This window comes from Tinamus guttatus, unplaced genomic scaffold (genome assembly GCF_059628265.1).
Source record: "Tinamus guttatus ecotype Peru unplaced genomic scaffold, ASM5962826v1 Tinamus_guttatus_pri_ptg000334l, whole genome shotgun sequence".
Classification (NCBI taxonomy): Eukaryota; Metazoa; Chordata; class Aves; order Tinamiformes; family Tinamidae; genus Tinamus; species Tinamus guttatus.
Window position 1 is genome coordinate 323,246 of NW_028288868.1, and position 26,755 is coordinate 350,000.

A 26,755-nucleotide genomic window follows, 5' to 3' on the forward strand; every position below is an offset into this window, starting at 1 on the left:
CCTCATTCCCAGGGAAGGGGCAATGCCCAGATACTGCTGGCACTTCCAGAGAGTGCCAGTCTGCTGCATCCCCATCCTGGGCACGTGGACAACACACCGGCTCAGCACGAGCTGGATTTAACCACGTCCTTTTCCCAGACAAGAACAAAAGTCAAGAAGCTGGTGTCCATCCCAAGGACACTCCTTTGACCACAACTTCAAAAGGGAAAAGGAGAAGACAGACTCACCCAGTTCCTTTGTTTTTTCCTCTGAAAGGCAAAAAAAAAGCAGGTGATGATCAGAATGACACATTCATTTCCTGCTTCCCAACCCCAGAAGGAGCAAGTCCTGCTCTTTGGCTTCTGCACCCCATCCTGGGCACATGGAGACGACCCTGGCTCAGTCTGAGCTTCCTTTAACCCAAACCCTCTCCCACACAACAACCAAACCACCATGCTTGTATCCACCCAGGGCACAGCCTTAGACAGGAACAGCACTCACCCATCTCTCTGGACAGGTTCTCTGAAAAGCAAAGGAAAAGGAAGAGGACATCAGCAGGGGAGCTTCCCATCCCCAAGATACAATCGCAGAAGAAGGCATCACGGGGGATGGCTCTGATCCCCAGAGGAGTTGGCTCCGCTCCCCCATTCCCAGGGAAGTGACAATGCCCAAACACTGCCCGGGGTCCCTATGGGTGCCAACCTGCAACATCCCCATCCTGGGGACATGGAGCACGCACTGGCTCAACCTGGGCTTGATTAGACCCAGGCCTTTTCCCAGGCAAGAGCCAAACCCAAGAGCTGGTGTGCATCCCAAGGACATCCCTTCGTACATCACCTCAGGAGTGGAAAAGAGAAGACAGACTCACCCAGTTCCTTTGTTTTCTCCTCTGAAAGGCAAAAGAAAAGCAGAAGATGATCAGAAAGAGACATTCGTTTCCCATTTCCCAACCCTAGAAGGAGCAAGTCCTGCCCTGCATCCTGGGCACATGGACAAGACCCTGTCTCAGCTAGAGTTTCATTTAACTCAAACTTTCTCCCACACAACAACCAAACCACCATGCTTGTATCCACCCAGGGGCACAGCCTTAGACAGGAACAGCACTCACCCATCTTTCTGGACAAGTTCTCTGAAAAGCAAAAGAAAAGGAAGAGGACATTAGCAGAGGAGCTTCCCATCCCCAAGATACAACCGCAGAAGAAGGCATCGCTGGGGATGTCTCTGATCCCCAGAGGAGTTGGCTCCGCTCCCCCATTCCCAGGGAAGTGAAAATGCCCAAACACTGCCAGCCCACAGCATCCCCATGCTGGGGACATGGACCATGCACTGACTCAACCTGGGCTTGATTAGACCCAGGCCTTTTCCCAAGCTAGAGCCAAACCGAAGAGTCTGGTGCCCATCCCAAGGACATTCCTTTGACCACAACTTCAAAAGGGGAAAGGAGAAGACAGGCTCACCCAGTTCCTTTGTTTTTTCATCTGAAGGGCAAAAGAAAAGCAGAAGATGATCAGAAAGAGACATTCGTTTCCCACTTCCCAACCCTGGAAGGAGCAAGTCCTGCTCTTTGGCTTCTGCACCCCATCCTGGGCACATGGAGAAGACCCTGGCTCAGTCTGAGCTTCCTTTAACCCAAACCCTCTCCCACACAACAACCAAACCACCACGCTTGTATCCACCCAGGGCACAGCCTTAGACAGGAACAGCACTCACCCAACTTTCTGGACCGGTCCTCTGAAAAGCAAAGGAAAAGGAAGAGGACATCAGCAGAGGAGCTTCCAGTACCCAAGATACAATCTCAGAAGGCATCGCTGGGGACGGCTCTGATCCCCACAGGAGTTGGCTCCTCTCCCCCATTCCCAGGGAAGTGACAATGCCCAAACACTGCCTGGGGTCCCTATGGGTGCCAACCTGCAGCATCCCCATGCTGGGGACATGGAGCACGCACTGGCTCAGCCTGAGATTGATTAGACCCAGGCCTTTTCCCAGGCAAGAGCCAAACCCAAGAAGCTGGTGTCCATCCCAAGGACATCCCTTCGTACATGACTTCAGGAGGGGAAAGAAGACAGACTCACCCAGTTCCTTTGTTTTTTCCTCTGAAAGACAAAAGAAAAGCAGAAGATCATCAGAAAGAGACATTCGTTTCCTGCTTCCTGGTTCTGACCACCCTTTTTCTCTTCCTCTCCCATATCCATGGAACAGCTCAGGCACAGACACTCCCGTTGCTCCCAGGCTGCTTCATCCCAGCGCTCACGGGAACAACAACCTCCAGCTCAATGAGAGCTTGTTCCACCCCAAATTTTCTTTCCTTTTTTTTTTTTTTTTTATCAAACCATGTCCATGCCAAGAACACAACATTGCAGAAAGGATTCAGCAGTGGAAATGGGAAGACTCACCCAGACTGTTTCTGTACTGTTTCTCTAAAAGGAAAAGAAAAAGGGAGAGGACATTAACAGAGGACCCACCTTTGCCAGAACTTTGCCCTCTGCTCTTCACCCCTCCAAGCAACACCCCTTTCCATCCAGATAGTCCTTCCCTCATCACATCTTTTTGCCCCGTTTCTCTTTTGCCCCGCATTTTACCTTTATTCTTGAACAGGAGAACAGCGTAGACACTTAAACCAAGTATCAGGATTAAGAGAGTCACCAGCATCACAACTAGAGCCACCTTCCAGGGATGGGCATCATGGAAGAAGGGAGCTAAGGAAGAAGGAGACATCACTACTCATCTGCTCTCATTCTCCTCCTAGGACCCTCGTTCCCTCCTAATGGGAGGTTCTCCACATCCCCAATGGGGAACCGACCCGATATATGCAGAGATGACGACTCCTCTTGGCCAAGGCGGCTGTTCCTCACCACGCAGGACAAGCTCTCATCTACCTCCCCTCTCACGGTGATGCTGTGCTCTATTCCAAAGAGGCCCTTCTCATCACGGGACTGTGTCTGAGACACCGAGGCCAAATGCTGTCCACGGGGATCCTTCCACAGCACGTCGGGCTCTGGGAACCAGCCGGACGAGCGACACACCACCCGGATTCCTCCATCCTGGTAGCCCTCCAGTGAGACAAGGGGAGAGGAGCCTATGGCTGGGGAGAAAATGATGATCCTGAGTTGAGTGTTGAGTGGATCCCTTCAAGAGAGGAAGAACTTTAATAGGTTCTCTGAGGTGCATCCCCACCCAAAGTGTCCTGAAGAGGCCGCAGGACCAGGCATCCCCTAACCCAGGGCAAGAAACCAACAAGAACCACCCACATTGACCAAAGAGGATTCCTTACAAACTCAGGCACAAAATCTGCCTCAAACCTACCACATTTCCCATCTGCATTGGTGAGGTAATCATTTTCTTGCCCATTCGAGTGGGGAAGGTGGACTTTGTTGTTATGGTCCAGAACTAACATCATGGAAATGTAGCTAAAGTCTAGGTAAAACCTGATCCAGTAACACACCTGACACCTCCAGTTCCATTGCAGTTTCTGCATAACTGGCATCATCTTGAACAGTGCAGACATACAGTCCATCATCAGAGGGTCCCACATTGGCAATTAGCAGGTCCAGTTTTCCTCTGGTGAGGTCAACAGGGGACAAATCTGTCCTCCCTCGATATTCTCTCATCTGCTCCAAATACAGGTCCCCTCCACCATGGTAGAGGTGCACTGTTTCAGATACATGATGACGGATCCACCTGACAGTCATGGTCTGAGCATTCAAGGTAGGGGAGAGCTGACAGGGCAGCACAACCTCTTCCCCCACGGTGGCACTGAGAGGGCGGTCTGGTCCCACCACCTTCAGCTGGGCTGTGAGTGGAGAAGGGCATGAAGGACAGTGAGAGAGACAAGGAGCTTTTGTACAGGTAGGATGAAGCTTTTGGGCAGAAGGGTGAAGAATTTGGGGTGAGTGTTTGGGTGTCCTCAAAAGAGAAAAGCAAAGACACCGGAGATACTCTGGAAGGACCCAGGTGAGAATGAGGTTTCCTGCAAAGATCATCCCATCCCCTCTGGAGTTGGGATCAGCCTACATAGGGCTCTCCACCTCCTGCTTATCATGCTCATAAACAGCTCTTAAAGGACAAGACTGAGAAGCTACCCCAGCCCCCACACGTCCTCCGTGTGAAAGCAAAAGGGAAAGCGAAAGCCCGGATGGTGCCAAACACCACAGAAACTTCTCCCCACAAGCTCCTCCCTGCCCTGATCGCCCCAGATTACTGGTCATGGACACCCCCATCTGGCAGCCACAGTTGGGCAAGACCCTTGTGAACCCTTCATCAACCGGCGACATTCCCACCTGATCCCACATGGAGAACGTGGAGGACCACAAAACAGCACAGGAAGATCCGCAGGTGGCTGGTGAGAAGGGGGCAACCCGAGCCCAGGAGAAACAGCATTTCCTCGGAGACTCTACCTGGAGAGGACACAGGGAAAAGGAAAAATGAGGAGAGGAGACGGGCAGCGGGGACTAAGGGGAAGCTCTTCTCCAGGACAAGGACTCAGGAAATCCCCACCCGGAAGAAGCAGCCAACCCAACTTCTTCTCCACAAAGTGGGAACAGGCAGCAAAGGAGGTGGATGGACCTGCATGGAGCAGGACACGATTCCAAAGGAGGGAAGGGAGCAAGAGAAAGGGATAGAGTTGATTTTAAGAGCAGATTTTGAGGAGAGAGGATTCACTCACCAGACGTGCTGGAGCTGCACAAGGTCTAAGGGAGCGCCCGGCTCCAACCTTTCTTCTCCGATCGTTTGCTCTGGGCGATTTGCCCAATGAAGGGAGGGGACTCATGTTCAGGCTCCGCCCAAGTGCAGAGCTGGGTTCTTTGCTTCTTCCACAGCTCCAAGACTCCGGGAATCACAAGGGACTTGTGTCTTGCAGGGACATCCTTGAGCTATTCGGGGGTCTTCCACCTACCGCTGTTCCAAAGCCCTTCCCCTCCTGTGTTTGACTTGTCTTCAACACTACAACATAGATATCTGCAGAGCTGCAGATTTCCCGTCCTTCTGTCCCAACACTCAGCTGTCCTCAGGTTGAAGGGCTTCCCCTCAACCTCTTTTTATTTATCGGAATTTGCCATCTTTTAAATACTGCCCCTTGCCCTTCATCCTTCTGCTGACTATCTCCAAAAGCCAGGACTGGTTCCCATCAATACAGGTTCAGAGGGTCTGTATCCACCTTGAAAGGTGCAGGGGAGTCCATTCCCGTCCCAAAAGGTGTTGGAGGGTCCATATCCATTCCAAAAGATTCAGAGGGATCATTCCCATCCCTAAAGGTGTCAGAGGTTCCATCTTCATCCCCAAGGGTGAGGAGGAACCAACAACCATCCCCGAAGGGGCAGGTGGACCCATAGTCACACCAATGCTAGTGCAGAGGGGATACCTGTAGCCACCTTGAGATGTTCCACAAGGTCCATACCCATCTCTGAGCAGATGCAGGTGGCTCATAGAGCCCTTCCCAATGCCCCAAATGCTCCATCCCAATCCTGGACCCGGGGGCAGCCCCCGGATGCTGCCAGCTCCCAGCCCAGCACTGCCCAGGCCCTGCTTTGTCCTTGACTCCCAACCGCCTCCGGATCCCAATGCTGCAAACTTCCAGAAGGAGAAAATTGGCCATCAATGATTAAAAAAAAATGCACCGAGGAGTTCCACATTCACGTACAAAACTTTATTTACAGGTGAAAAACAATATAAATATTAGCAAAATGCCACTGAGAAGTGGTGGCAGCCCAAGGCAGCACGAGGGATGGAGGAGCCCCACTGGACTCCCCCACGCCAACCTACAGGTCCAGGTATCCCAGGAAGAGCCGGGACACGGTAGCACCTACAAGGAGTGTCCCTGCTCCCAACCGCACTCCCATGGAGCAGAGAGGAGCCAGGAGGAAGAGGGGGATTGAGCCCATTTAAGAACAGGGGATGAGGCCAAGGAGTCTCCTAGGGTCTCTCAGCCTCCTCCGAGCATCCAAACCCACATCCCGACTCCAGGATAGGGACTGAAGCCTCCATGGAGCCTCTTTGTCCCTCAGTCACTATCCGCACCCTGTGTTGGGGCAGAGCTGACTTGAGTCCCTTCTCCTGCAGTACTAAGGAGAGGAGAGAGAGGGGTGTCTGGAGAAGGGCAGGAGGCCTCAGAGGCTGGAGGGGAGGTGGGATGGGGTGAGGGCATGGAAAGGGTGCTGGCTTTGGGGCACACACGGACTTCTCCTTTTTCCACCCAAAACCAAGGGTAGATCTTCCCCCATGTGAATGAGATTGACCTGAATGTGAACATCTCAGCCCCGTTATCGCCACTGACAAATGTCACCTGCTTTATGGTGCAGTCCAGAACTACCCAGATCCTCTTGGGAACTGGGGACAAAAATAAGGGGGTGCAAGGATCTGTGAGAGCCTCGAACTTTCCCTTCCGTTGCTGCACAGCCCAGATCCCCTCCTCAGGGTTGGGGAAAATCACTTCCTTCCTCCTCAAGAAAAGAACAGCCACCCCCACGGCCCAGTGTGGTTCTTCACCTACCTCCCCCTCCACTTCCCAGCAGTGTTTCCCAACAAAGAACCCCTCCCGGCCCAGCACACAGCACAAACGTTTGAATCTCTCATATCTGTATGGAGCTCCTGGTGAGTCTCTGCCCATCTCACACTTCTGCAGTCCTGGGACAGCACGAGCTGTGGATGAGCTGTGTTTGGATCCAGGAAAACCTCCTCTGCAGGCACAAGAACAAGCAGAGTGTTGGGACAGGTCTCTGGGATAGGAACAGTTTGGGTGAAGACCTCTTTGGCTTGAAGAACTATTTGGTTCTCCACCCTCATTAAGGTGGGACACGACAGCTCCCTCCACCAAGAAGGAACAGAGCCCGGTGCTGTCAGGTTCATGCTCTAAGGTGCAAGGCCTGTCCTGTCATGTTGAAGACAGGGATGGTCCTGAAATATCCAGGCCAAGCTACCCCATAAAAACACAGAAAAAAATGGAGAGGATTTTCCCTAGGAGGAAAGGACTGTGTGAGCATGAAAAGATAAAATGTCTTTACCTTTTGCTATAGGTAAAAGGAACCTTCTCCATGCTGCAAGGAAAGATGAGAACCGGTTACAACACAGCACCACACACAGGGCCACATTGAGGACAGGGGAGAGGGTCCGTCCCTGTTCTGGTCACCCTGAGGTGGTCTCATTTCCCTGCACATCATTCTGGAAGTCTGAGACCTCGCTTTGAAAGGCCTCAACGTAGGACCACTTGTCAGGAAAAGTGGTAGCTCAAGACAGGACAGATCAGGTTTTTGCAAGTGGAAGCCGATAAAAGGGACTCACCCAGCTCTGTGGTCTTTGCATCTAAAAAGAAAAAGAGAAGGAAGAGTCATGAGCAGAGGAGCTTCCCATCCCCAAGATGCAGCCACAGGATAAGGCATCATCGGGGATGGCTCTGACCCCCAAAGGAGTTGGCTCCTCTCCCCCGTTCCCAGGGAAGGGCCAATGCCCAAACACTGCCTGGGGTCCCTATGGGTGCCAACCTGCAGTATCCCCAGGCTGGGCACATGACCACGCACTGGTTCATCCTGGGCTTGAATTGACCCAGTCCTTTTCCCAGAGATCAAAAGCCAAGAAGCTGGTGTCCATCCCAAGGACACTCCTTTGACCACAACTTCAAAAGGGGAAAGGAGAAGACAGACTCACCCAGTTCCTTTGCTTTTTCCTCTGAAGGGCAAAAGAAAAGCAGAAGATGATCAGAAAGAGACATTCGTTTCCCACTTCCCAATCCGAGAAGGAGCAAGTCCTGCTCTTTGGCTTCTGCACCCCATCCTGGGCACATGGAGAAGACCCAGGCTCAGTCTGAGCTTCCTTTAACCCAAACTTTCTCCCACACAACAACCAAACCACCATGCTTGTATCCACCACGGGGCACAGCCTTAGAAAGGAGCAGCACTCACTCATCTCTCTGGACAAGTTCTCCAAAAAGCAAAGAAAAAAGGAGAAGGACATCAGCAGAGGAGCTTCCCCTACCCAAGATACAACCCCAGGAGGAGGCATCACCAGGGATGGTTCTTTTACCACCCTTTTTCTCTTCCTCTCCCATATCCATGGAACAGCTCTGGCACAGACACTCCCATTGCTCCCAGGCTGCTTCATCCCAGCGCTCACGGGAACAACAACCTCCAGCTCAATGAGAGCTTGTTCCAACCCAAATTTTCTTTCCTTTTTTTTTTTTTTTATCAAACCATGTCCATGCCAAGAACACAACATTGCAGAAAGGATTCAGAAGTGGAAATGGGAAGACTCACCCAGACTGTTTCTGTACCATTTCTCTAAAAAGAGAAGAAAAAGGGAGAGGACATTAACAGAGGACCCACCTTTGCCAGAACTCTGCCCTCTGCTCTTCACTCCTCTAAACAACAACCCTTTCTATTTGGATGGTCCTTCCCTCATCACATCTTTTTGCCCTGTTGTGGAAGGAGTGTTTGTGGAAGAATTGTTTGAAAGCAGGAACTGAGAGGAAAACTAGGGCCTAACACAGCTCTGGCATTACAGAGGCCTGCTTGGGGTGCTGCACAGTTGCCACTTCCAGGATGGTTGGTATGCACGAACCCTGCTCCTCCACGGTTCCCTGGGCAACGTAATCTCCCCTCCTCACAGCTGCAAAAGGGAGTAACGGAGGATGGAGCCAAGTGAAGGCTCCGCGGCCAAACTCTGTTGCACTCCCTGTGCTGGGCTGGTGATAAGCCGCACAGTGGCTGTCTAATGACAGATATACGATAACAAGTCCGGTGCTGAGCCAGCAAAGGTGGCAAATGATGACCTTTGCTTGAACTTTGCTCATTATAATGTGAAAACCGTACCTCCATCCCAAAAGTTACCCGCCTCCGAGGTACGACCACCCCTCACTGAGCATGCGCTCTAGATTTTCGGTTGACTGTACCTTTAAATGAAAGCGAGAAACTTTTTCACCAATCAATAACAATATTAAGTATGACTCTAGTCACTCAAGCTCCACCTGAATGTAAAGAAAAGTATAAAAGGTGAACTAAGGATGAAAAGTCTGGAGGGAAGAAACCATCGTAACTCCTGGGTCAGTCGACAGGCTGATCCCCCTTCCCTCCCCTCGCGCTGGGACGCTGCCTGAGGAGACTCGAGACTGAGAGCCCTCTCCCATCTTCTGGGGTGAGTGATGATTGCACATTTGTACATCAGGGCTAGCTAAAAACCCCACGCTCTAGTAGAGAATTTCCTGTACTGACATCCGAAACCTGCTTTGTAAATGTTGCATTTGAATAAATCATACTGTTTGTGAACTCGACTACTTGTTTGGGGGGAGGCGATCGGACCTACAGTTGACAGACTGTTCGTGAATCCAATACTGCCAGAGTCGAGCTTATAGCTGGTGACACTATTTGGGAACTCGATTCGCTCTTAGGAAGGCGATCGGACCTACGGTCCACGGACTGTTCGTGAATCCGATACTGCCAGGGTCGAGCTTATAGTGGATCACACTATTTGGGAACTCGATTCGCTCCTAGGAAGGCGATCGGACCTACAGTCCACAGACTGTTTGTGAATCCGATACTTTTTTTGATATCTCCTTCCCCCCCCACCACCACTACCACTGCGGCTTTCAAACTGCAACATTTTCAACACAAAATTGGCGTAGTCGGCAGGATGTCGATAAAGGAATTCCTACGGAGACAGAAATGTGGTCCCTCAGAAGGTGGGGAAGATTGGGCCAGAGATAATTGGTCAGATCCTGAAAAGGTTTTGCAAAGAATGGAGGAATGCCATGCTAAGTTTAAGGACGGCAAAGGCAAGGGTGTTATTTGTGCTATTCTGGGCGGTTGCTTAATTCAGGCGCAGAAGGACTATAAAATATTTGAGAAATTGAAATTAGATTATCAAGGTAAGAATTCAGAAATTCAACATTTGCGGTATGAATTAGAGAAGGAAAAGAGACGTACCCAGTTACTGGAGCAGCGAATTGAAACAATGCTGATGCAGGCACCCCGACCCCCTAATATGCGGCGAATCAGAAAGTTAATTACTAACACTGAGCCTGAGGACTGGGATGGGGACATATGGGGAGAGCCAGATAAAGAGATACAAGAAGAATCCTCAGAATTAGTGGCTGTTCGGCCGCTGATAAAGACCGAAACATCTGAAGGTCCCCGAGGTCGGAATCCCCGCACCACAGTTCGGACTACTCCTTATTCAGGTTCAGAATTAGGAGAACTGCAGACTAAATTTTCAAGAAAGCCTGGGGAAACCGAAACTGAATACTTGTGGAGAGTTTCCCTTTCAGGTGGCGACAGAATATTGTTAGACAGAGAAGAATCTTTAGGCTTCTGGGGACCAGGAGTGTTTCTAGATGAGGGGTTCCCAGATGATAATCGATCTATTACTGCTCGAGTTGCTTGGACCTACAGTCCACAGACTGTTTGTGAATCCGATACTTTTTTTGATATCTCCTTCCCCCCCCACCACCACTACCACTGCGGCTTTCAAACTGCAACATTTTCAACACACCTGTTCCTCCCTTGACCCACATTTTACCTTTCTTCTTGAACAGGTGAACAGCGTAGACACTTAAACCAAGTATCAGGATTAAGAGAGTCACCAGCATCAGTGCCAGAGCCACCTTCCAGGGATGGGCATCATGGAAGAAGGGAGCTAAGGAAGAAGGAGACATCACTACTCATCTGCTCTCATTCTCCTCCTAGGATCCTCGTTCCCTCCTAATGAGAGGTTCTCCACATCCCCAATGGGGAACCGACCTGATATATGCAGAGATGACGACTCCTCTTGGCCAAGGCGACTGTTCCTCACCACGCAGGACAAGCTCCCATCTACCTCCCCTCTAACAGTGATGCTGTGCTCTATTCCAAAGAGGCCCTTCTCATCACGGGACTGTGTCTGAGACACTGAGGACAACCACTGTCCACGGGGATCCTTCCACAGCACATCGGGCTCTGGGAACCAGCCGGACGAGCGACACACCACCCGGATTCCTCCATCCTGGTAGCCCTCCAGTGAGACAAGGGGAGAAGAGCCTATGGCTGGGGAGAAAATGATGATCCTGGGTTGAGTATTGAGTAGATCTCTTCAAAGGGGGAAGAACTTTAATAGGTTCTCTGAGGATACCATGTGCATCCCCACTCAACGTGTCCTGAAGAGGCTGCAGGACCAGGCATCCCCTAACCCAGGGCAAGAAACCAACAAGAACCACCCACATTGACCAAAGAGGACTCCTGACAGCTCCCAGGTATGAAATCTGCTTCAACCTTTACACATATTTCCCATCCACATCAGTGGGGGAATCAGTTTTATACCCATTCGAGTGGGGAAGTTGAAGTTAGCTGGTTTGGTCCAGTACTAACATCATGGAAACACAGCTGGGCTGGAGGAGAAAACTGAGACAGCAACATACCTGACACCTCTAGTTCCACCTCAGCTTCTGCATAACCAGCATCATCTTGAACAGTGCAGACATACGCTCCATCATCAGAAGGTCTCACATCGGTAATTATCAAGTCCAGTCTTCCTCTGATGAGGCCATCATGGGACAACTGTGTCCTCCCTCAATATTCTTCCATCTGCTCAAAATACAGCTCTTCTCCATCCCGATAGAGATGCACCGTTTGAGAGACATGATGACGGATCCACCTGACAGTCATGGTCTGAGCATTCAAGGCAGGGGAGAGCTGACAGGGCAGCACAACCGCCTGCCCCACGGTGGCACCGAGAGGGTGATCTGGTCCCACCACGTTCAGCTGGGCTGTGAGTGGAGAAGGACATGAAGGACACTGAGAGAGACAAGGAGCTTTTGTATGGGTAGGATGAAGCTTTTGGGCAGAAGGGTGAAGAATTTGGGGTGAGTGTTTGGGTGTCCTCAAAAGAGAAAAGCAAAGACACCGGAGATACTCTGGAAGGACCCAGGTGAGAAAGAGGTTTCCTGCAAAGATCATCCAATCCCCTCTGGAGTTGGGATCAGCCTACATAGGGCTCTCCACCTCCTGCTTATCATGCTCATAAACAGCTCTTAAAGGACAAGACTGAGAAGCTACCCCAGCCCCCACACGTCCTCCGTGTGAGAGCAAAAGGGAAAGCGAAAGCCCGGATGGTGCCAAACACCACAGAAACTTCTCCCCACAAGCTCCTCCCTGCCCTGATCGCCCCAGATTACTGGTCATGGACACCCCCATCTGGCAGCCACAGCTGGGCAAGACCCTTGTGAACCCTGCATCAACCGGCGACATTCCCACCTGATCCCACATAGAGAACGTGGAGGACCACAAAAGAGCACAGGAAGATCCGCAGGTGGCTGGTGAGACAGGGGCAACCCCAGCCCAGGAGAAACAGCATCTCCTCGGAGAGTCTACCTGGAGAAGACACAGGGAAAAGGAAAAATGAGGAGAGGAGACGGGCAGCGGGGACTAAGGGGAAGCTCTTCTCCAGGACAAGGACTCAGGAAATCCCCACCCGGAAGAAGCAGCCAACCCAACTTCTTCTCCACAAAGTGGGAACAGGCAGCAAAGGAGGTGGATGGACCTGCATGGAGCAGGACACGATTCCAAAGGAGGGAAGGGAGCAAGAGAAAGGGATAGAGTTGCTTTTAAGAGCAACTTTTGAGGAGAGAGGAGTCACTCACCACACATGCTGGAGCTGCACAAGGTCTAAGGGAGTGCCAGGCTCCAACCTTTGTCCCCGGGTCCTTTGCTCCAGGCGATTTGCCCAATGAAGGGAGGGGACTCATGTTCAGGCTCCGCCCAAGTGCAGAGCTGGGTTCTTTGCTTCTTCCACAGCTCCAAGACTCCGGGAATCACAAGGGACTTGTGTCTTGCAGGGACATTCTTGAGCTATTCGGGGGTCTTCCACCTACCGCTGTTCCAAAGCCCTTCCCCTCCTGTGTTTGACTTGTCGTCATCACTACAACATAGATATCTGCAGAGCTGCAGATTTCCTGTGCTTCTGTCCCAACACTCAGCTGTCCTCAGGTTGAAGGGCTTCCCCCCAACCTCTTTTTATTTATTGGAATTTGCCATCTTTTAAATTCTGCCCGTTGCCCTTCATCCTTCTGCTGACTATCTCCAAAAGCCAGGACTGGTTCCCATCAATACAGGTGCAGAGGGTCTGTATCCACCTTGAAAGGTGCAGGGGGGTCCATTCCCATCCCAAAAGGTGTTGGAGGGTCCATATCCATCCCAAAAGACTCAGAGGGATCATTCCCATCCCTAAAGGTGTCAGAGGTTCCATATCCATCCCCAAGGGTGAGGAGGAACCAATAACCATCCCCAAAGGGGCAGGTGGACCCATAGTGACACCAATGCTAGTGCAGAGGGGACACCTGTAGCCACCTTGAGATGTCCCACAAGGTCCCTACCCATCTCTGAGCAGATGCAGGTGGCTCATAGAGCCCTTCCCAATGCCCCAAATGCTCCATCCCAATCCTGGACCGGGCAGCCCCCGGATGCTGCCAGCTCCCAGCCCAGCACTGCCCAGGCCCTGCTTTGTCCTTGACTCCCAACTGCCTCCGGATCCCAATGCTGCAAACTTCCAGAAGGAGAAAATTTAACATCAATGATTAAAAAACATGCACCGAGGAGTTCCACATTCACGTACAAAACTTTATTTACAGGTGAAAAACAATATAAATATTAGCAAAATGCCACTGAGAAGCAGTGGCAGCCCAAGGCAGCACGAGGGATGGAGGAGCCCCACTGGACTCCCCCATGCGAACCTACAGGTCCAGGTATCCCAGGACGAGCCGGGACACGGTAGCACCTACAAGGAGTGTCCCTGCTCCCAACCGCACTCCCATGGAGCAGAGAGGAGCCAGCAGCAAGAGGGAGATTGAGGCCATTTAAGAACAGGGGATGAGGCTAAGGGGTCTCCTAGGGTCTCTCAGCCTCCTCCAAGCATCCAAACCCACATCCCGACTCCAGGATTGGGACTGGAGCCTCCATGGAGTCTCTTTGCCCCTCAGCCACTGGCTGCTCCCTGCGTTGGGACAGAGTTGACTTGAGCTTCTTCTCCTGCAGCACTAAGGAGAGGAGTGAGAGGGGTGTCTGGAGAAGGGCAGGAGGCCTTGGAATCTGGAGGGGAGGTGGGATGGGGTGAGGATGTTGGGAAGGTGCTGGCCTTGGGGCACACACGGACTTCTCCTTTTTTCACCATCAACCAAGGGTAGATCTTCCCCTCAGGGAATGAGTCTGGCCTGAATGTGAAGATCTCGTCCCCATTATCCCCACTGACAAATGTTACCTGCTCTAGTATGCAGTCCAGAACTACCCAGATCCTCTTGGGAACTGGAGACAAGGACAAGGGGATGCGAGAGGATGTGAGAGCCTCGAACTTTCCATTCTGTTGCTGGACACCACAGATCCCTTGCTTGGCGGAGGCATAAGTCATTGCATCCCTCTTCAAGGCCTCTTTGGCCACCCCAATGGCCCAGTCTGCCTCATCACCCACCTCTCCCTCCACCTCCCAGCAGTGTCTCCCCTCACTGAATCCCTCCCGGCCCAGCACATAGCACAAATGTTCAAATCTCTTGGATCTGTATGGAAGGTCCTGCCGTGTTTCGGTCCATCTCACACTTCTGCAGTCCTGGGACAGCACGAGCTGGGGATGAGCTGTGTCTGGATCCAGGAAAACCTCCTCTGCAGGCACAAGAGGAGACAGAGCGTTGGGACAGGTCTCTGGGATAGGAAGAGTTTGGGTGAGGACCTCTGACTTGAAGAGCTCTTTGGTTCTCCACCCTCACTGAGATGGGACACTACACCACCTCCACCAAGGAGGAACAAAGCTTTGTACGCCAAAGTTCATGCTCTAAGGTGCAAGTCCTGTCTTGTCATGGACCTGTCGGACAGGAGCAGTCCAGCACTGTCCAGGCCAATTACCCCCCATGGAAACAGAGAAAAAGAGAAGTGGATTATCCCTAGGAGGAAAGAACCACGAGAGGACAAAAAGCACAAAATATCTTTACCTTTGTCTATAGAGAAAACAATCCTTCTCCATGCTGCAAGGAAAGATAAGAACCAGTTACAACACAGCGCCTGTCCCCACACAGGGCCACACGGAGGACATGGACAGGGAAGAGGGTCTGGCCTTGTTCTGGGCACCCCAAGATAGTCTCATTTCCCTGCACATCTCACTGGGCTATCCCCAGACCAGCCACTGCCTTGTTGGAGAGGGACAGGGCAGAGTACCCAGAGCTGGGCAAGGGCTCAAGAGTTTTCCAGACGCCCTTGAGCTCCTTCTCCCTTAGTACAGAGCCTGGGGGCTCACACTGAAAGTCTAAGACATCTCTCTGAAAGGCTTGAACATGGGATCACAGTCAGGAAAAGCTACCTCGAGTAAGAAGGGGTCAGCTTTTTGCAGAGGGTTTTACAAGTGGAAGCAGGAAGAAAAAGAAACTTACCCAGCTCTACGGTCTTTGCCTCTGAAAAGCAAAAGAAAAGGAAGGGTCATGAGTAGAGGAGCTTCCCATCCCCAAGATTCAACCAAATGAAATGGCATTACTGGGGATGGATCCCACACCCACAGGAATTGTCTTCTCTCCCCCATTCCCAAGGAAGGGACAATGTCCAGGCGCTTCCAGGGAAGGCCCTAATCCAGCCTTCTGCATCCGCATGCTGGGGACATGGACAACACCCTGGCTCAACCTCAGATGGGTTTAACCCCATCCTTTTCCCAGGCAAGAGCCAAACCCAAGAAGATGATGGCCATCCCAAGGACATTCCTTTGTAGGAAAAAATTAAAGGAGAAAGGGGCAGAAAGACTCACCCAGCTCCTTTTTTGTTTGCCCTGAAAGGCAAAACAAAACAATGAACTCATCAGAAAGGCACCTTCTTTTCCCCCTTCACCAGCATGGAAGGGCCAGGTCCTGCTCCTTGTCTTCCACCGCCTCTTTTCCCCATACCCAGGGAACCAACAATGCACAGACACTTCTACGGAAGGCCCTTATCCCAGTCTACTGCATCCCCATGCTGGGGACAAGGACAATGCACTGGTTCAGACTTGGCTTCGTTTAAACCAGTCCTTTTCCCAGGCAAGAGCTAAACCCAAGAAACAGGTGTCCATCCCAAGGACATTCGTTTATGAACTATTTTGGAGGGAGAGAAAAAAAAAAGAAGAAAAGAAAAAAACTCACCCATCTCTATGGATTTTTCCACTGAAAAGAAAAACAAAAGGATGAGCTAATCAGAAAGAGGCCTTCCTTTCCCCTTCTCAAGCATGGAAGCGACAAGTCCTGCTCTTTGGCTTCTCCCACCTTTTTTTCCCTATGCCCCATGAAACAGCAATGCCCAGACACTCTCGGGGAAGGCCCTGACACCAGCCTACGGAATCCTCATGCTGGGCATATGGACAAATGCCTGGCTCAGCTTCATCTGGATTTAACCCAGGCTGTTTCCAGGTTTAAAGGAGAGAGGGACAGAAAGACTCACCCAGCTCCTTTTTTGTTTCCCCTGAAAGGCAAAACAAAACAATGAACTCATCAGAAAGGCACCTTCTTTTCCCCCTTCACCAGCATGGAAGGGCCAGGTCCTGCTCCTTGACTTGCCCCATCACTTTTTCCCTGTGCCCAGGGAACCACCAATGCACAGATCTTTGCAGGGAAAGCCCTGGTCCCAGCCTACGGCATCCCCATGCTCAGCACAAGGACAATGCACTGGCTCAACTTCAGCTGGATTTAACCCAGTCCTTTTCCCAGGCAAGAAGCTGGTGTCCATTGGAAGCATAATTTGCAAAATTTTTAGGAAAAAAAAAAAAAGGGGGGGGGGGGGAGAGAAAGACTCACCCAGCTCCATTTTTGTTTCCCCTGAAAGGCAAAACAAAAGGATGAGCTCATCAAAACAGGACCTTCCTTTCCCCTTCCCAATCCCAAAAGGAGCAAGTTCTGCTCCTTGGCTTGTGCACCCCAACCTGGGCACATGGACAACACCCTGGCTCCCACTGTGCTTCATTTAGCCCATATCCTCTCCCACACAACAACCAAACCACCACGGGGCACAGCCTTAGACAGGAACAGCACTCACCCATCTCTCTGGACAGGTTCTCTGAAAAACAAAGGAAAAGGAAGAGGACATCAGCAGAGGAGCTTCCCATCCACCAGATAAAACACCAGAAGAAGGCATCACCAGGAATGGTTCTGACTACCTTGCAATTTCTCTTCCCCACACATACTCATGGAACAGCTCATGCACAGACATTCCTACTGGTCCCACACTAGAGCACTTCCGTGCTCATGGGTACAGGCAAACCTCAGGCTTGCCTAGAGATTGTTCCATCCAAAATCATGTTTTTTTTTTTTCTTTTCTTTTTTTTTTTTTTGATCCACCCAATGCCCTTGCCAAGGACACCATATTGTGCAAATCTCTCTGGAGTGCAAAAGGGGAAAAAAAGACTCACCCAGAACTCTGGACTGTCTCTCTAAAAACAAAAAAAAAGAAAATAAAGGAGAGGAGATTAGCAGTGGACCCCCCCCTTTGCCAGGACTCACCCCTCTAAACACCCCCTTCCATCTATATGGTTCCTCTCTAGACCCATCCTTTTTTGCTCTGTTTTGCTATGTTCCTCCCTTGACCCACATTTTACCTTTCTTCTTCAACAGGTGAACAGTGTAGACACTTAAACCAAGAATCAAGATTAAGAGAGTCACCAGCATCAGTGCCAGAGCCACCTTCCAGGGATGGGCATCATGGAAGAAGGGAGCTAAGGAAGAAGAAGGAAATGCCACTGCTCATCTGCTCTCACTTACCACCTTGAACTCACCAAGGATTCCCCATCCCTCCCAACAGGAGGTTCTTCAGATTCCCAAGGAGGAACCGACCCGATATGTGCAGAGATGACTCCTTCTGTTGGCCAAGGCGACCATTCCTCACCACGCAGGACAAGCTCCCATCTACCTCCCCTCTCACGGTGATGCTGTGCTCTATTCCAAAGAGGCCCTTCTCATCACGGGACTGTCGCTGACACACTGAGGACAACTGCTGCCCGTGAGGATCCTTCCACAACACCTTGGGCTCTGGGAACCAGCCGGACAAGCGACACACCACATGGATTCCTCCATCCTGGTAGCCCTCTAGTGAGACAACTGGAGAAGAGCCTATGGCTGGGGAGAAAATGAGGATCCGGGGTTGAGTATTGAGTAGATCTCTTCAAAGGGGGAAGAACTTTAATAGGTTCTCTGAGGATACCATGTGCATCCCCACCTGACATGTCCTGAAGAGGCTGTAGGACCAGGCATCCCCTAACCCAGGGCAAGAAACCAACAAGAACCACCCACATTGACCAAAGAGGACTCCTGACAGCTCCCAGGTATGAAATCTGCTTCAGTTTTTACACACATTTCCCATCCACATCAGTGGGGGAATCAGTTTTATACCCATTCGAGTGGGGAAGTTGAAGTTAGCTGGTTTGGTCCAGAACTAACATCATGGAAACACGGCTGGGCTGGAGGAGAAAACTGAGACAGCAACATACCCGACACCTCCAGTTCCACCTCAGCTTCTGCATAACCAGCATCACCTTGAACAGTGCAGACATACAGTCCATCATCAGAGGGTCTCACATTGGCAATTAGCAAGTCCAGGCTTCCTCTGATGAGGCCATCATGGGACAACTGTGTCCTCCCTTGGTATTCTTCCATCTGCTCAAAATACAGCTCTTCTCCATCCCGGTAGAGATGCACCGTTTCAGATATGTGATGACGGATCCACCTGACAGTCATGGTCTGAGCATTCAAGGCAGGGGAGAGCTGACAGGGCAGCACAACCTCCTGCCCCACGGTGGCACCGAGAGGGCGACCTGGTCCCACCACCTTCAGCTGGGCTGTGAGTGGAGACAGACAAGCAGAGAGACAATGAGCTTTTGCATGGGTGGGATGAAGCATTAGGGCAGAAGAGCAACGAGTTGGAGTGTTTGGGTGCTCTCAGAAGGCAAAAGACACTGGAGAAGGTCGGGGAGGACTCGGATGAGAATGAGGTTTCCTGCAAAGATCATCCCCTCCCCTCTGGAGTTGGGATCAGCCTACATAGGGCTCTCCACCTCCTGCTTATCATGCTCATAAACAGCTCAATAATGTCTTGAAGAACAAGACTGAGAAGCTACCCCAGCCCCCACTTGTCCTCCATGCGAGAGCAAAGGGAAAAGCGAAAGCCCAGATGGGGACAAATTCCACAGACACTTCTCCACTCCACAACCTCCTCCCTCCCTGATCGCCCCAGATTCCTGATCATGGAGACCCCCATCCAGCAGCCACAGATGGGCAAGACCCTTGTGAACCCTGCATCAACCGGCGTCATTCCCACCTGATCCCAGATGGAGAACGTGGATGATCACAAAACAGCACAGGAAGATCCGCAGGTGGTTGGTGAGAAGGGGGCAACCCCAGCCCAGGAGAAACAGCATCTCCTCGGAGACTCTACCTGGAGAAGACACAGGGAAAAGGAAAAATGAGGAGAGGCGCAGCGGAGACCAAGGGGCAGCTCTTATCTAGGACAAAGACTCAGGAATTTCCCACCAGGAAGGAGCAGCCAACCCAACTTCTTCTCCACAAAGTGGGAACAGGCAGCAAAGGAGGTGGATGGACCCTGCATGGAGCAGGACACGATTCCAAAGGAGGGAAGGGAGGAAGAGAAAGGGATAGAGTTGCTTTTAAGAGCAGATTTTGAGGAGAGAGGATTCACTCACCAGACGTGCTGGAGCTGCACAAGGTCTAAGGGAGCGCCCGGCTCCAACCTTTCTTCTCCGATCGTTTGCTCTGGGCGATTTGCCCAATGAAGGGAGGGGACTCATGTTCAGGCTCCGCCCAAGTGCAGAGCTGGGTTCTTTGCTTCTTCCACAGTTCCAAGACTCCGGGAATCACAAGGGACTTGTGTCTTGCAGGGACATCCTTGAGCTATTCGGGGGTCTTCCACCTACCGCTGTTCCAAAGCCCTTCTCCTCCTGTGTTTGACTTGTCGTCAACACTACAACATAGATATCTGCAGAGCTGCAGATTTCCCGTGCTTCTGTCCCAACACTCAGCTGTCCTCAGGTTGAAGGGCTTCCCCTCAACCTCTTTTTATTTATCGGAATTTGCCATCTTTTAAATACTGCCCCTTGCCCTTCATCCTTCTGCTGACTATCTCCAAAAGCCAGGACTGGTTCCCATCAATACAGGTGCAGAGGGTCTGTATCCACCTTGAAAGGTGCAGGGGAGTCCATTCCCGTCCCAAAAGGTGTTGGAGGGTCCATATCCATCCCAAAAGATTCAGAGGGATCATTCCCATCCCTAAAGGTGTCAGAGGTTCCATCTTCATCCCCAAGGGTGAGGAGGAACCAACAACCATCCCCGAAGGGGCAGGTGGACCCATAGTCACACCAATGCTAGTGCAGAGGGGACACCCGTAGCCACCTTGAGATGTTCCACAAGGTCCATACCCATCTCTGAGCAGATGCAGGTGGCTCATAGAGCCCTTCCCAATGCCCCAAATGCTCCATCCCAATCCTGGACCCGGGCAGCCCCCGGATGCTGCCAGCTCCCAGCCCAGCACTGCCCAGGCCCTGCTTTGTCCTTGACTCCCAACTGCCTCTGGATCCCAATGCTGCAAACTTCCAGAAGGAGAAAATTTGCCATCAATGATTAAAAAAAAAAGAATGCACCGAGGAGTTCCACATTCACGTACAAAACTTTATTTACAGGTGAAAAACAATATAAATATTAGCAAAATGCCACTGAGAAGCGGTGGCAGCCCAAGGCAGCACGAGGGATGGAGGAGCCCCACTGGACTCCCCCACGCCAACCTACAGGTCCAGGTATCCCAGGAAGAGCCGGGACATGGTAGCACCTACAAGGAGTGTCCCTGCTCCCAACCGCACTCCCATGGAGCAGAGAGGAGCCAGGAGGAAGAGGGGGATTGAGCCCATTTAAGAACAGGGGATGAGGCCAAGGAGTCTCCTGGGGTCTCTCAGCCTCCTCCGAGCATCCAAACCCACATCCCGACTCCAGGATTGGGACTGGAGCCTCCATGGAGCCTCTTTGTCCCTCAGTCACTATCCGCACCCTGTGTTGGGGCAGAGCTGACTTGAGTCCCTTCTCCTGCAGTACTAAGGAGAAGAGAGAGAGGGGTGTCTGGAGAAGGGCAGGAGGCCTCGGAGGCTGGAGGGGAGGTGGGATGGGGTGAGGGCATGGAAAGGGTGCTGGCTTTGGGGCACACACGGACTTCTCCTTTTTCCACCCAAAACCAAGGGTAGATCTTCCCCCATGTGAATGAGATTGACCTGAATGTGAACATCTCAGCCCCGTTATCGGCATTGACAAATGTCACCTGCATTAGTGTGCAGTCCAGAACTACCCAGATCCTCTTGGGAACTGGAGACAAGGACAAGGGGGTGCAAGGGTCTGTGAGAGCTTCAAACTTTCCCTTCCATTGCTGCACAGCCCAGATGCCTTCCTCGGGTTTGGGAGAGACCACTAACTTCGTCCACAAAAACTCAGCGGCCACCCCCACGGCCCAGTGTGTCTCATCACCCACCTCCCCCTCCACCTCCCAGCAGTGTCTCCCCTCCCTGAACCCCTCCTGGCCCAGCACACAGCACAGTCGTTCAAATCTCTTGGATCTGTATGGAAGGTTCCACCATGTTTCAGTCCATCTCACACTTCTGCAGTCCTGGGACAGTACGAGCTGTGGATGAGCTGTGTTTGGATCCAGGAAAACCTCCTCTGCAGGCACAAGAACAAGCAGAGTATTGACACGGGTCTTTGGGATAGGAACAGTTTGGGTGAAGACCTCTTTGGCTTGAAGAACTCTTTGGTTCTCCACTTTCATTAAGGTGGGACACGACAGCTCCCTCCACCAAGGAGGAACAAGGCCTGGTGCTCTCAGGTTCATGCTCTAAGATACAAGTCATGGACTGTCTGTTGAGGACAGGGATGGTCCAGAAATGTCCAGGCCCATCTACCCCATAAAAACACAGAAAAAAAATGAAGAGGACTTTCCGTGGAAGGAAAGGACTGAGGAAGGATAAAAGGACAAACTGTGTTTACCTGCGTTTAGAGGGAAAATGATTCTTCTCCACGCTGCAAGGAAAGATGAGAGCCGGTTATAACACCATGCTTGTCCCCACACGGGGCCACACTGAGGACATGGGCAGGGAAGAGGGTCCAGTCCTGTTCTCACCCCACACATCTCACTAGGGTGTCCCCAGACCAGTCACTGCTTTTTTGGAGAGGGACAAGGCAGAGCTTCCAGTGCTGGGCAAGGGCTTTCCAGACACCCCTGATATCCTCCTCTCTCAGGACAGTGTTTGGGGGCTCTCTGGAGATCTGAGACCTCGCTTTGAAAGGCCTCAACCTGGGACCGCAGTCAGGAAAAGCCACCTTGGGGCTGAAGAGATCAGCTTTTTGCAGAGGGTTTATAAGTGAAAACAGGAAATAGAGACTCACCCAGCTCTGAAGCCTTTGCCTCTGAAAAGTGAAAGAAAAAGAAGTCATGAGCAGAGGAGCCTCCCATCGCCAAGATGCAACCGCAGGAGAAGGCATCACTGGGGATGACTCTACGCCCGGAGTTGGTTTCTCTTCCTCATTCCCAGGGAAGGGGCAATGCCCAGATACTGCTGGCACTTCCAGAGAGTGCCAGTCTGCTGCATCCCCATCCTGGGCACGTGGACAACACACCGGCTCAGCATGAGCTGGATTTAACCACGTCCTTTTCCCAGACAAGAACAAAAGTCAAGAAGCTGGTGTCCATCTGAAGGACATCCATTTGAAGAGCAATCTTAAAGGGGAAAGGGGGAAAAACACTTGCCCAACTCCATTTTTCCCTCTGAAAGGCAAAACAAAAGCACAAGCCCATGAGAAAGGGACTTTCTTTTCCCCTTCCCAACTCCGGAAGAGGCAAGTCCTGCTCCCTGGCTTCTGCACCCCATCCTGGGCACATTGACAACACCCTGGCTCAGCCTGAGCTTCCTCAGACTCATTGCGAGCTCGTTCCAATCAAAATCATTTTTTTTGGATCAAATCAGGATCCATGCCAAAGACACAACATTGTGGAAAGGTTCCAAAAGTGAAAATGAGAAAGACTCACTCAGATCTCGGGACTGTTTCCCTACAAAGAAAAGCAAAAAAGAGAGAAGATTAGTAGAGGACCCGTGTTTGCCAGGACAATCTTGGTCTCATCCCTCCTCTATTCACCCCTCCGAAAAATATCCCTTTACATCTGGATGGATCCTCCCTTGATCCTGTTTTGTTTGTTTGTTCGTTTGTTTGTTTCCATTTTACCATGTTCCACCCTTGCCCCACATTTTACCTTTCTTCTTGAACAGGTGAACAGCGTAGACACTTAAACCAAGTATCAGGATTAAGAGAGTCACCAGCATCAGTGCCAGAGCCACCTTCCAGGGATGGGCATCATGGAAGAAGGGAGCTAAGGAAGAAGGAGACATCACTACTCATCTGCTCTCACTCTCCTCCTAGGACCCTCGTTCCCTCCTAATGGGAGGTTCTCCACATCCCCAATTGGGAACTGACCGGATATATGCAGAGATGACGACTCCTCTTGCCCAAGGCGACTGTTCCTCACCACGCAGGACAAGCTCCCATCTACCTCCCCTCTCACGGTGAGGCTGTGCTCTATTCCAAAGAGGCCCTTCTCATCATGGGAATGTCGCTGAGACACCGAGGCCAAATGCTGCCCACGAGGATCCTTCCACAGCACCTCGGGCTCTGGGAACCAGCCAGACGAGCGACACACCACATGGATTCCTCCATCCTGGTAGCCCTCCAGTGAGAAAACTGGGCAAGAGCCTATGGCTGGGGAGAAAATGAGGATTCTGGGGTCGAGTATTGAGTGGATCCCTTCAAGGGAGGATGAACTTGAACAGGTTCTCTGAGGATACCATATACATCCCCATCCAGTATGTCCTGAAGAGGCTGTAGGACCAGGCATCCCCTACCCAGGGCAAGAAACCAACAAGAACCACCCACATCATTGACCAAAGAGGATTCCTGACAATCCCAGGTATGAAATCTGTCTCAAACCTACCACATTTCCCATCCGCGTTGGTGAGGTAATCATTTTCTTGCCCATTAGAGTGGGGAACCTGAACTTGGTTGTCATGGTCCAGAACTAACATCATGGAAATGTAGCTAAACTCTAGGTAAGACCTGAGCCAGTAACACACCTGAAACCTCCAGTTCCATTGCAGTTTCTGCATAACCAGTATCATCTTGAACAGTGCAGACGAACAGCCCGTCATCAGAAGGTCTCACATTGGTAATTATCAAGTCCAGTTTTCCTTTGATGAGGCCATCATGGGACAACTCTGTCCTCCCTTGATATTCTTTCACCTGTTCCAAATACAGGTCCTCTCCACCCTGGTAGAGGTGCACTGTTTGAGAGAAGTCCTTACGGATCCACCTGACAGTCATGGTCTGAGCATTCAAGGCAGGGGAGAGCTGACAGGGCAGCACAACCTCTTCCCCCACGGTGGCACTGAGAGGGCGGTCTGGTCCCACCACCTTCAGCTGGGCTGTGAGTAGAGAAGGACATGAAGGACAGTGAGAGAGACAAGGAGCTTTTGTATAGGTAGGATGAAGCTTTTGGGCAGAAGGGTGAAGAATTTGGGGTGAGTGTTTGGGTGTCCTCAAAAGAGAAAAGGGAAGACACCGGAGATACTCTGGAAGGACCCAGGTGAGAAAGAGGTTTCCTGCAAAGATCATCCCACCCCCTCTGGAGTTGGGATCAGCCTACATAGGGCTCTCCACCTCCTGCTTATCATGCTCATAAACAGCTCTTAAAGGACAAGACTGAGAAGCTACCCCAGCCCCCACACGTCCTCCGTGTGAGAGCAAAAGGGAAAGCGAAAGCCCAGACGGGGCCAAACTCCACGGACACTGCTCCTCCCCACAACCTTCTCCCTGCGCCGATCGCCCCAGATTCCTGATCATGGAGACCCCCATCCGGCAGCCACAGCTGGGCAAGACCCTTGTGAACCCTGCATCAACCGGCGACATTCCCACCTGATCCCACATGGAGAACGTGGAGGACCACAAAACAGCACAAGAAGATCCGCAGGTGGCTGGTGAGAAGGGGGCAACCCCAGCCCGGGAGAAACAGCATTTCCTCGGAGAGTCTACCTGGAGAAGACACAGGGAAAAGGAAAAATGAGGAGAGGGGCAGCGGAGACCAAGGGGCAGCTCTTCTCCAGGACAAAGACTCAGGAATTTCCCACCAGGAAGGAGCAGCCAACCCAACTTCTTCTCCACAAAGTGGGAACAGGCAGCAAAGGAGGTTGGATAGCCCCTGCATGGAGCAGGACACGCTTCCAAAGGAGGGAAGGGAGCAAGAGAAAGGGATAGAGTTGATTTTAAGAGCATTTTTGCAGAGAGAGGAGTCACTCACCGGACGTGCTGGAGCTTCACAAGGTCTAAGGGAGCGCCCGGCTCCAACCTTTGTCCTCGGATCGTTTGCTCCGGGCGATTTGCCCAATGAAGGAAGCAGATCGGTGCTCCAGGCTTGTCCCATGTGCAGAGCCCTGAGACTCCTTCAAGCACATGGGACTCGGATCCCACGGGCGGATCCTTTGGCAATTCGGGGGTCTTCCCACTCACCACCATCCCCAAGCTTTTCCTTAGGGAAAGAATCCCGGATATTTCCTAGTGCTGACGTATAGACCGGCTCCTATCATTGGCCCCGGCTCCGTGTCACTAGCCATTGATGCACACAAGCCCAGACAAGGAGACACTTGGAATTAAAGTGATTTGATAAGGATATGGGACACACTTCTGGAGCAAATGAGACCAAGGATTGGGAGCAAGGAGACCTACCGCTTGCTTGCCCACACCCAGCCTCTTTTATCCCATTCTTCCCCTCTTTTATCCCATTCTTCCCCTCTTTTATTCCATTCTTTCCCTCTTTTATCCCATTCTTTCCCTCTTTTATCCCATTCTTCCCCTCTTTTATCCCATTCTTCCCCTCTTTTATCCCATTTTCACCTCTTTTCCCCCCATTTGCTCCTCCCCATCCTTTTTTATCCCTCCTTTGGTCCTTCTCCTAGACATCCCCCAGTCACTTTGGCATAATCCCCTTAAAAGATCCCAGGAATTTGCGCAATTCCCCCCAATTTTTGTATCCCATTCCATAACCCAGGGGATCCCTGTCACCATGGTAGTGTGGCCGAGCGGTCTAAGGCGCTGGATTAAGGCTCCAGTCTCTTCGGAGGCGTGGGTTCGAATCCCACCGCTGCCAGGTCCCCTTTTTGGGCCCTGGGGAGGGTCAATGTCACTTTATGCAGTGCTTGTTGAGGCCACATCTGGAGGACAGCATAGGGAAAACATCTGGAATGCTGCACCCCACCTCCGGAATAGGACAACATGGGCAGATTAAACTGGAACACGGAATCCAGAGAAGAAACTTTTCCCTGTAGCATCCAGGGCTGGATACGCCTCTCCCAAGGGGCAGAAATTGAAATATTTATGGGGTTCTCTTCTTGATATGGGGTTCTCTTCTTGATATGGGGTTCTTGAAGCCAAGAGGAACATTTTAATGTGGAAAGATCCTGGAGGGGGTTGTCCACCCAGTAGGTTCTTGGAGACCCTTGGAGGTCTTCAAAACCCATCCGGACACGGAGGTGGAAGTAGAAACTTCCAGATGCTGCCAGGGCTTGGTTGGAGGACTACAACCCCCCAGTGTGCTGTATTCCAAAAACCAAATACAGCCTAAACTGTGACCAACAGTGTGATCTCTCCTGAGAAAGACGCTGCACTCCAGGAAAGCAAGTCCCATTTTATTGCACCTCTTTTTTAAAAAATAATATTAATAATAATAAAATAAAAAGCAAGAACATT

At 51.5% G+C, this 26,755-nt stretch overlaps 5 protein-coding genes, 1 non-coding gene and 1 pseudogene across 6 annotated transcripts in view; 1 reads left to right on the forward strand and 6 right to left on the reverse strand.

The window, feature by feature from the left end:
• LOC104564609 (uncharacterized) overlaps positions 1 to 26,755 on the reverse strand; it is a 35,957-nt gene that overhangs the window by 4,300 nt on the left and 4,902 nt on the right. Inside the window, 1 exon segment of the mRNA XM_088529648.1 lies at positions 15,354 to 15,362. Coding sequence (XP_088385774.1) covers positions 15,354 to 15,362 — 9 coding nt within the window.
• On the reverse strand, positions 152 to 4,418 carry LOC104580047 (butyrophilin subfamily 3 member A2). The gene is made up of 7 exons (XM_088529621.1): positions 4,257 to 4,418; positions 3,422 to 3,769; positions 2,780 to 3,061; positions 2,559 to 2,675; positions 2,373 to 2,396; positions 481 to 501; positions 152 to 195 (listed from the first exon to the last, which is right to left on the reverse strand). The coding sequence occupies exons 1-7, from the start codon at positions 4,354 to 4,356 to the stop codon at positions 152 to 154; spliced, it is 936 nt and encodes a 311-aa protein (XP_088385747.1). The 5' UTR covers positions 4,357 to 4,418.
• Positions 5,890 to 12,302, reverse strand: LOC148593782 (butyrophilin subfamily 1 member A1-like; annotated as a pseudogene).
• On the reverse strand, positions 13,906 to 14,829 carry LOC104564608 (butyrophilin subfamily 1 member A1). The gene is made up of 2 exons (XM_088529622.1): positions 14,823 to 14,829; positions 13,906 to 14,621 (listed from the first exon to the last, which is right to left on the reverse strand). Exons 1-2 carry the CDS (start codon positions 14,827 to 14,829, stop codon positions 13,906 to 13,908), a joined length of 723 nt encoding a protein of 240 aa, XP_088385748.1.
• On the reverse strand, positions 17,492 to 20,938 carry LOC148593783 (butyrophilin subfamily 3 member A3-like). Its single transcript, XM_088529623.1, has 5 exons — positions 20,905 to 20,938; positions 19,236 to 19,352; positions 18,409 to 18,756; positions 17,756 to 18,037; positions 17,492 to 17,637 (listed from the first exon to the last, which is right to left on the reverse strand). The coding sequence occupies exons 1-5, from the start codon at positions 20,936 to 20,938 to the stop codon at positions 17,492 to 17,494; spliced, it is 927 nt and encodes a 308-aa protein (XP_088385749.1).
• LOC104580487 (butyrophilin subfamily 1 member A1-like) lies at positions 20,955 to 25,464 on the reverse strand. The gene is made up of 8 exons (XM_088529624.1): positions 25,359 to 25,464; positions 24,929 to 25,045; positions 24,091 to 24,438; positions 23,438 to 23,719; positions 23,217 to 23,333; positions 22,355 to 22,375; positions 21,956 to 21,988; positions 20,955 to 21,631 (listed from the first exon to the last, which is right to left on the reverse strand). Exons 1-8 carry the CDS (start codon positions 25,462 to 25,464, stop codon positions 20,955 to 20,957), a joined length of 1,701 nt encoding a protein of 566 aa, XP_088385750.1.
• TRNAL-AAG (transfer RNA leucine (anticodon AAG)) lies at positions 26,075 to 26,156 on the forward strand. The gene has a single exon. It is a non-coding gene; the product is annotated as a tRNA-Leu (tRNA).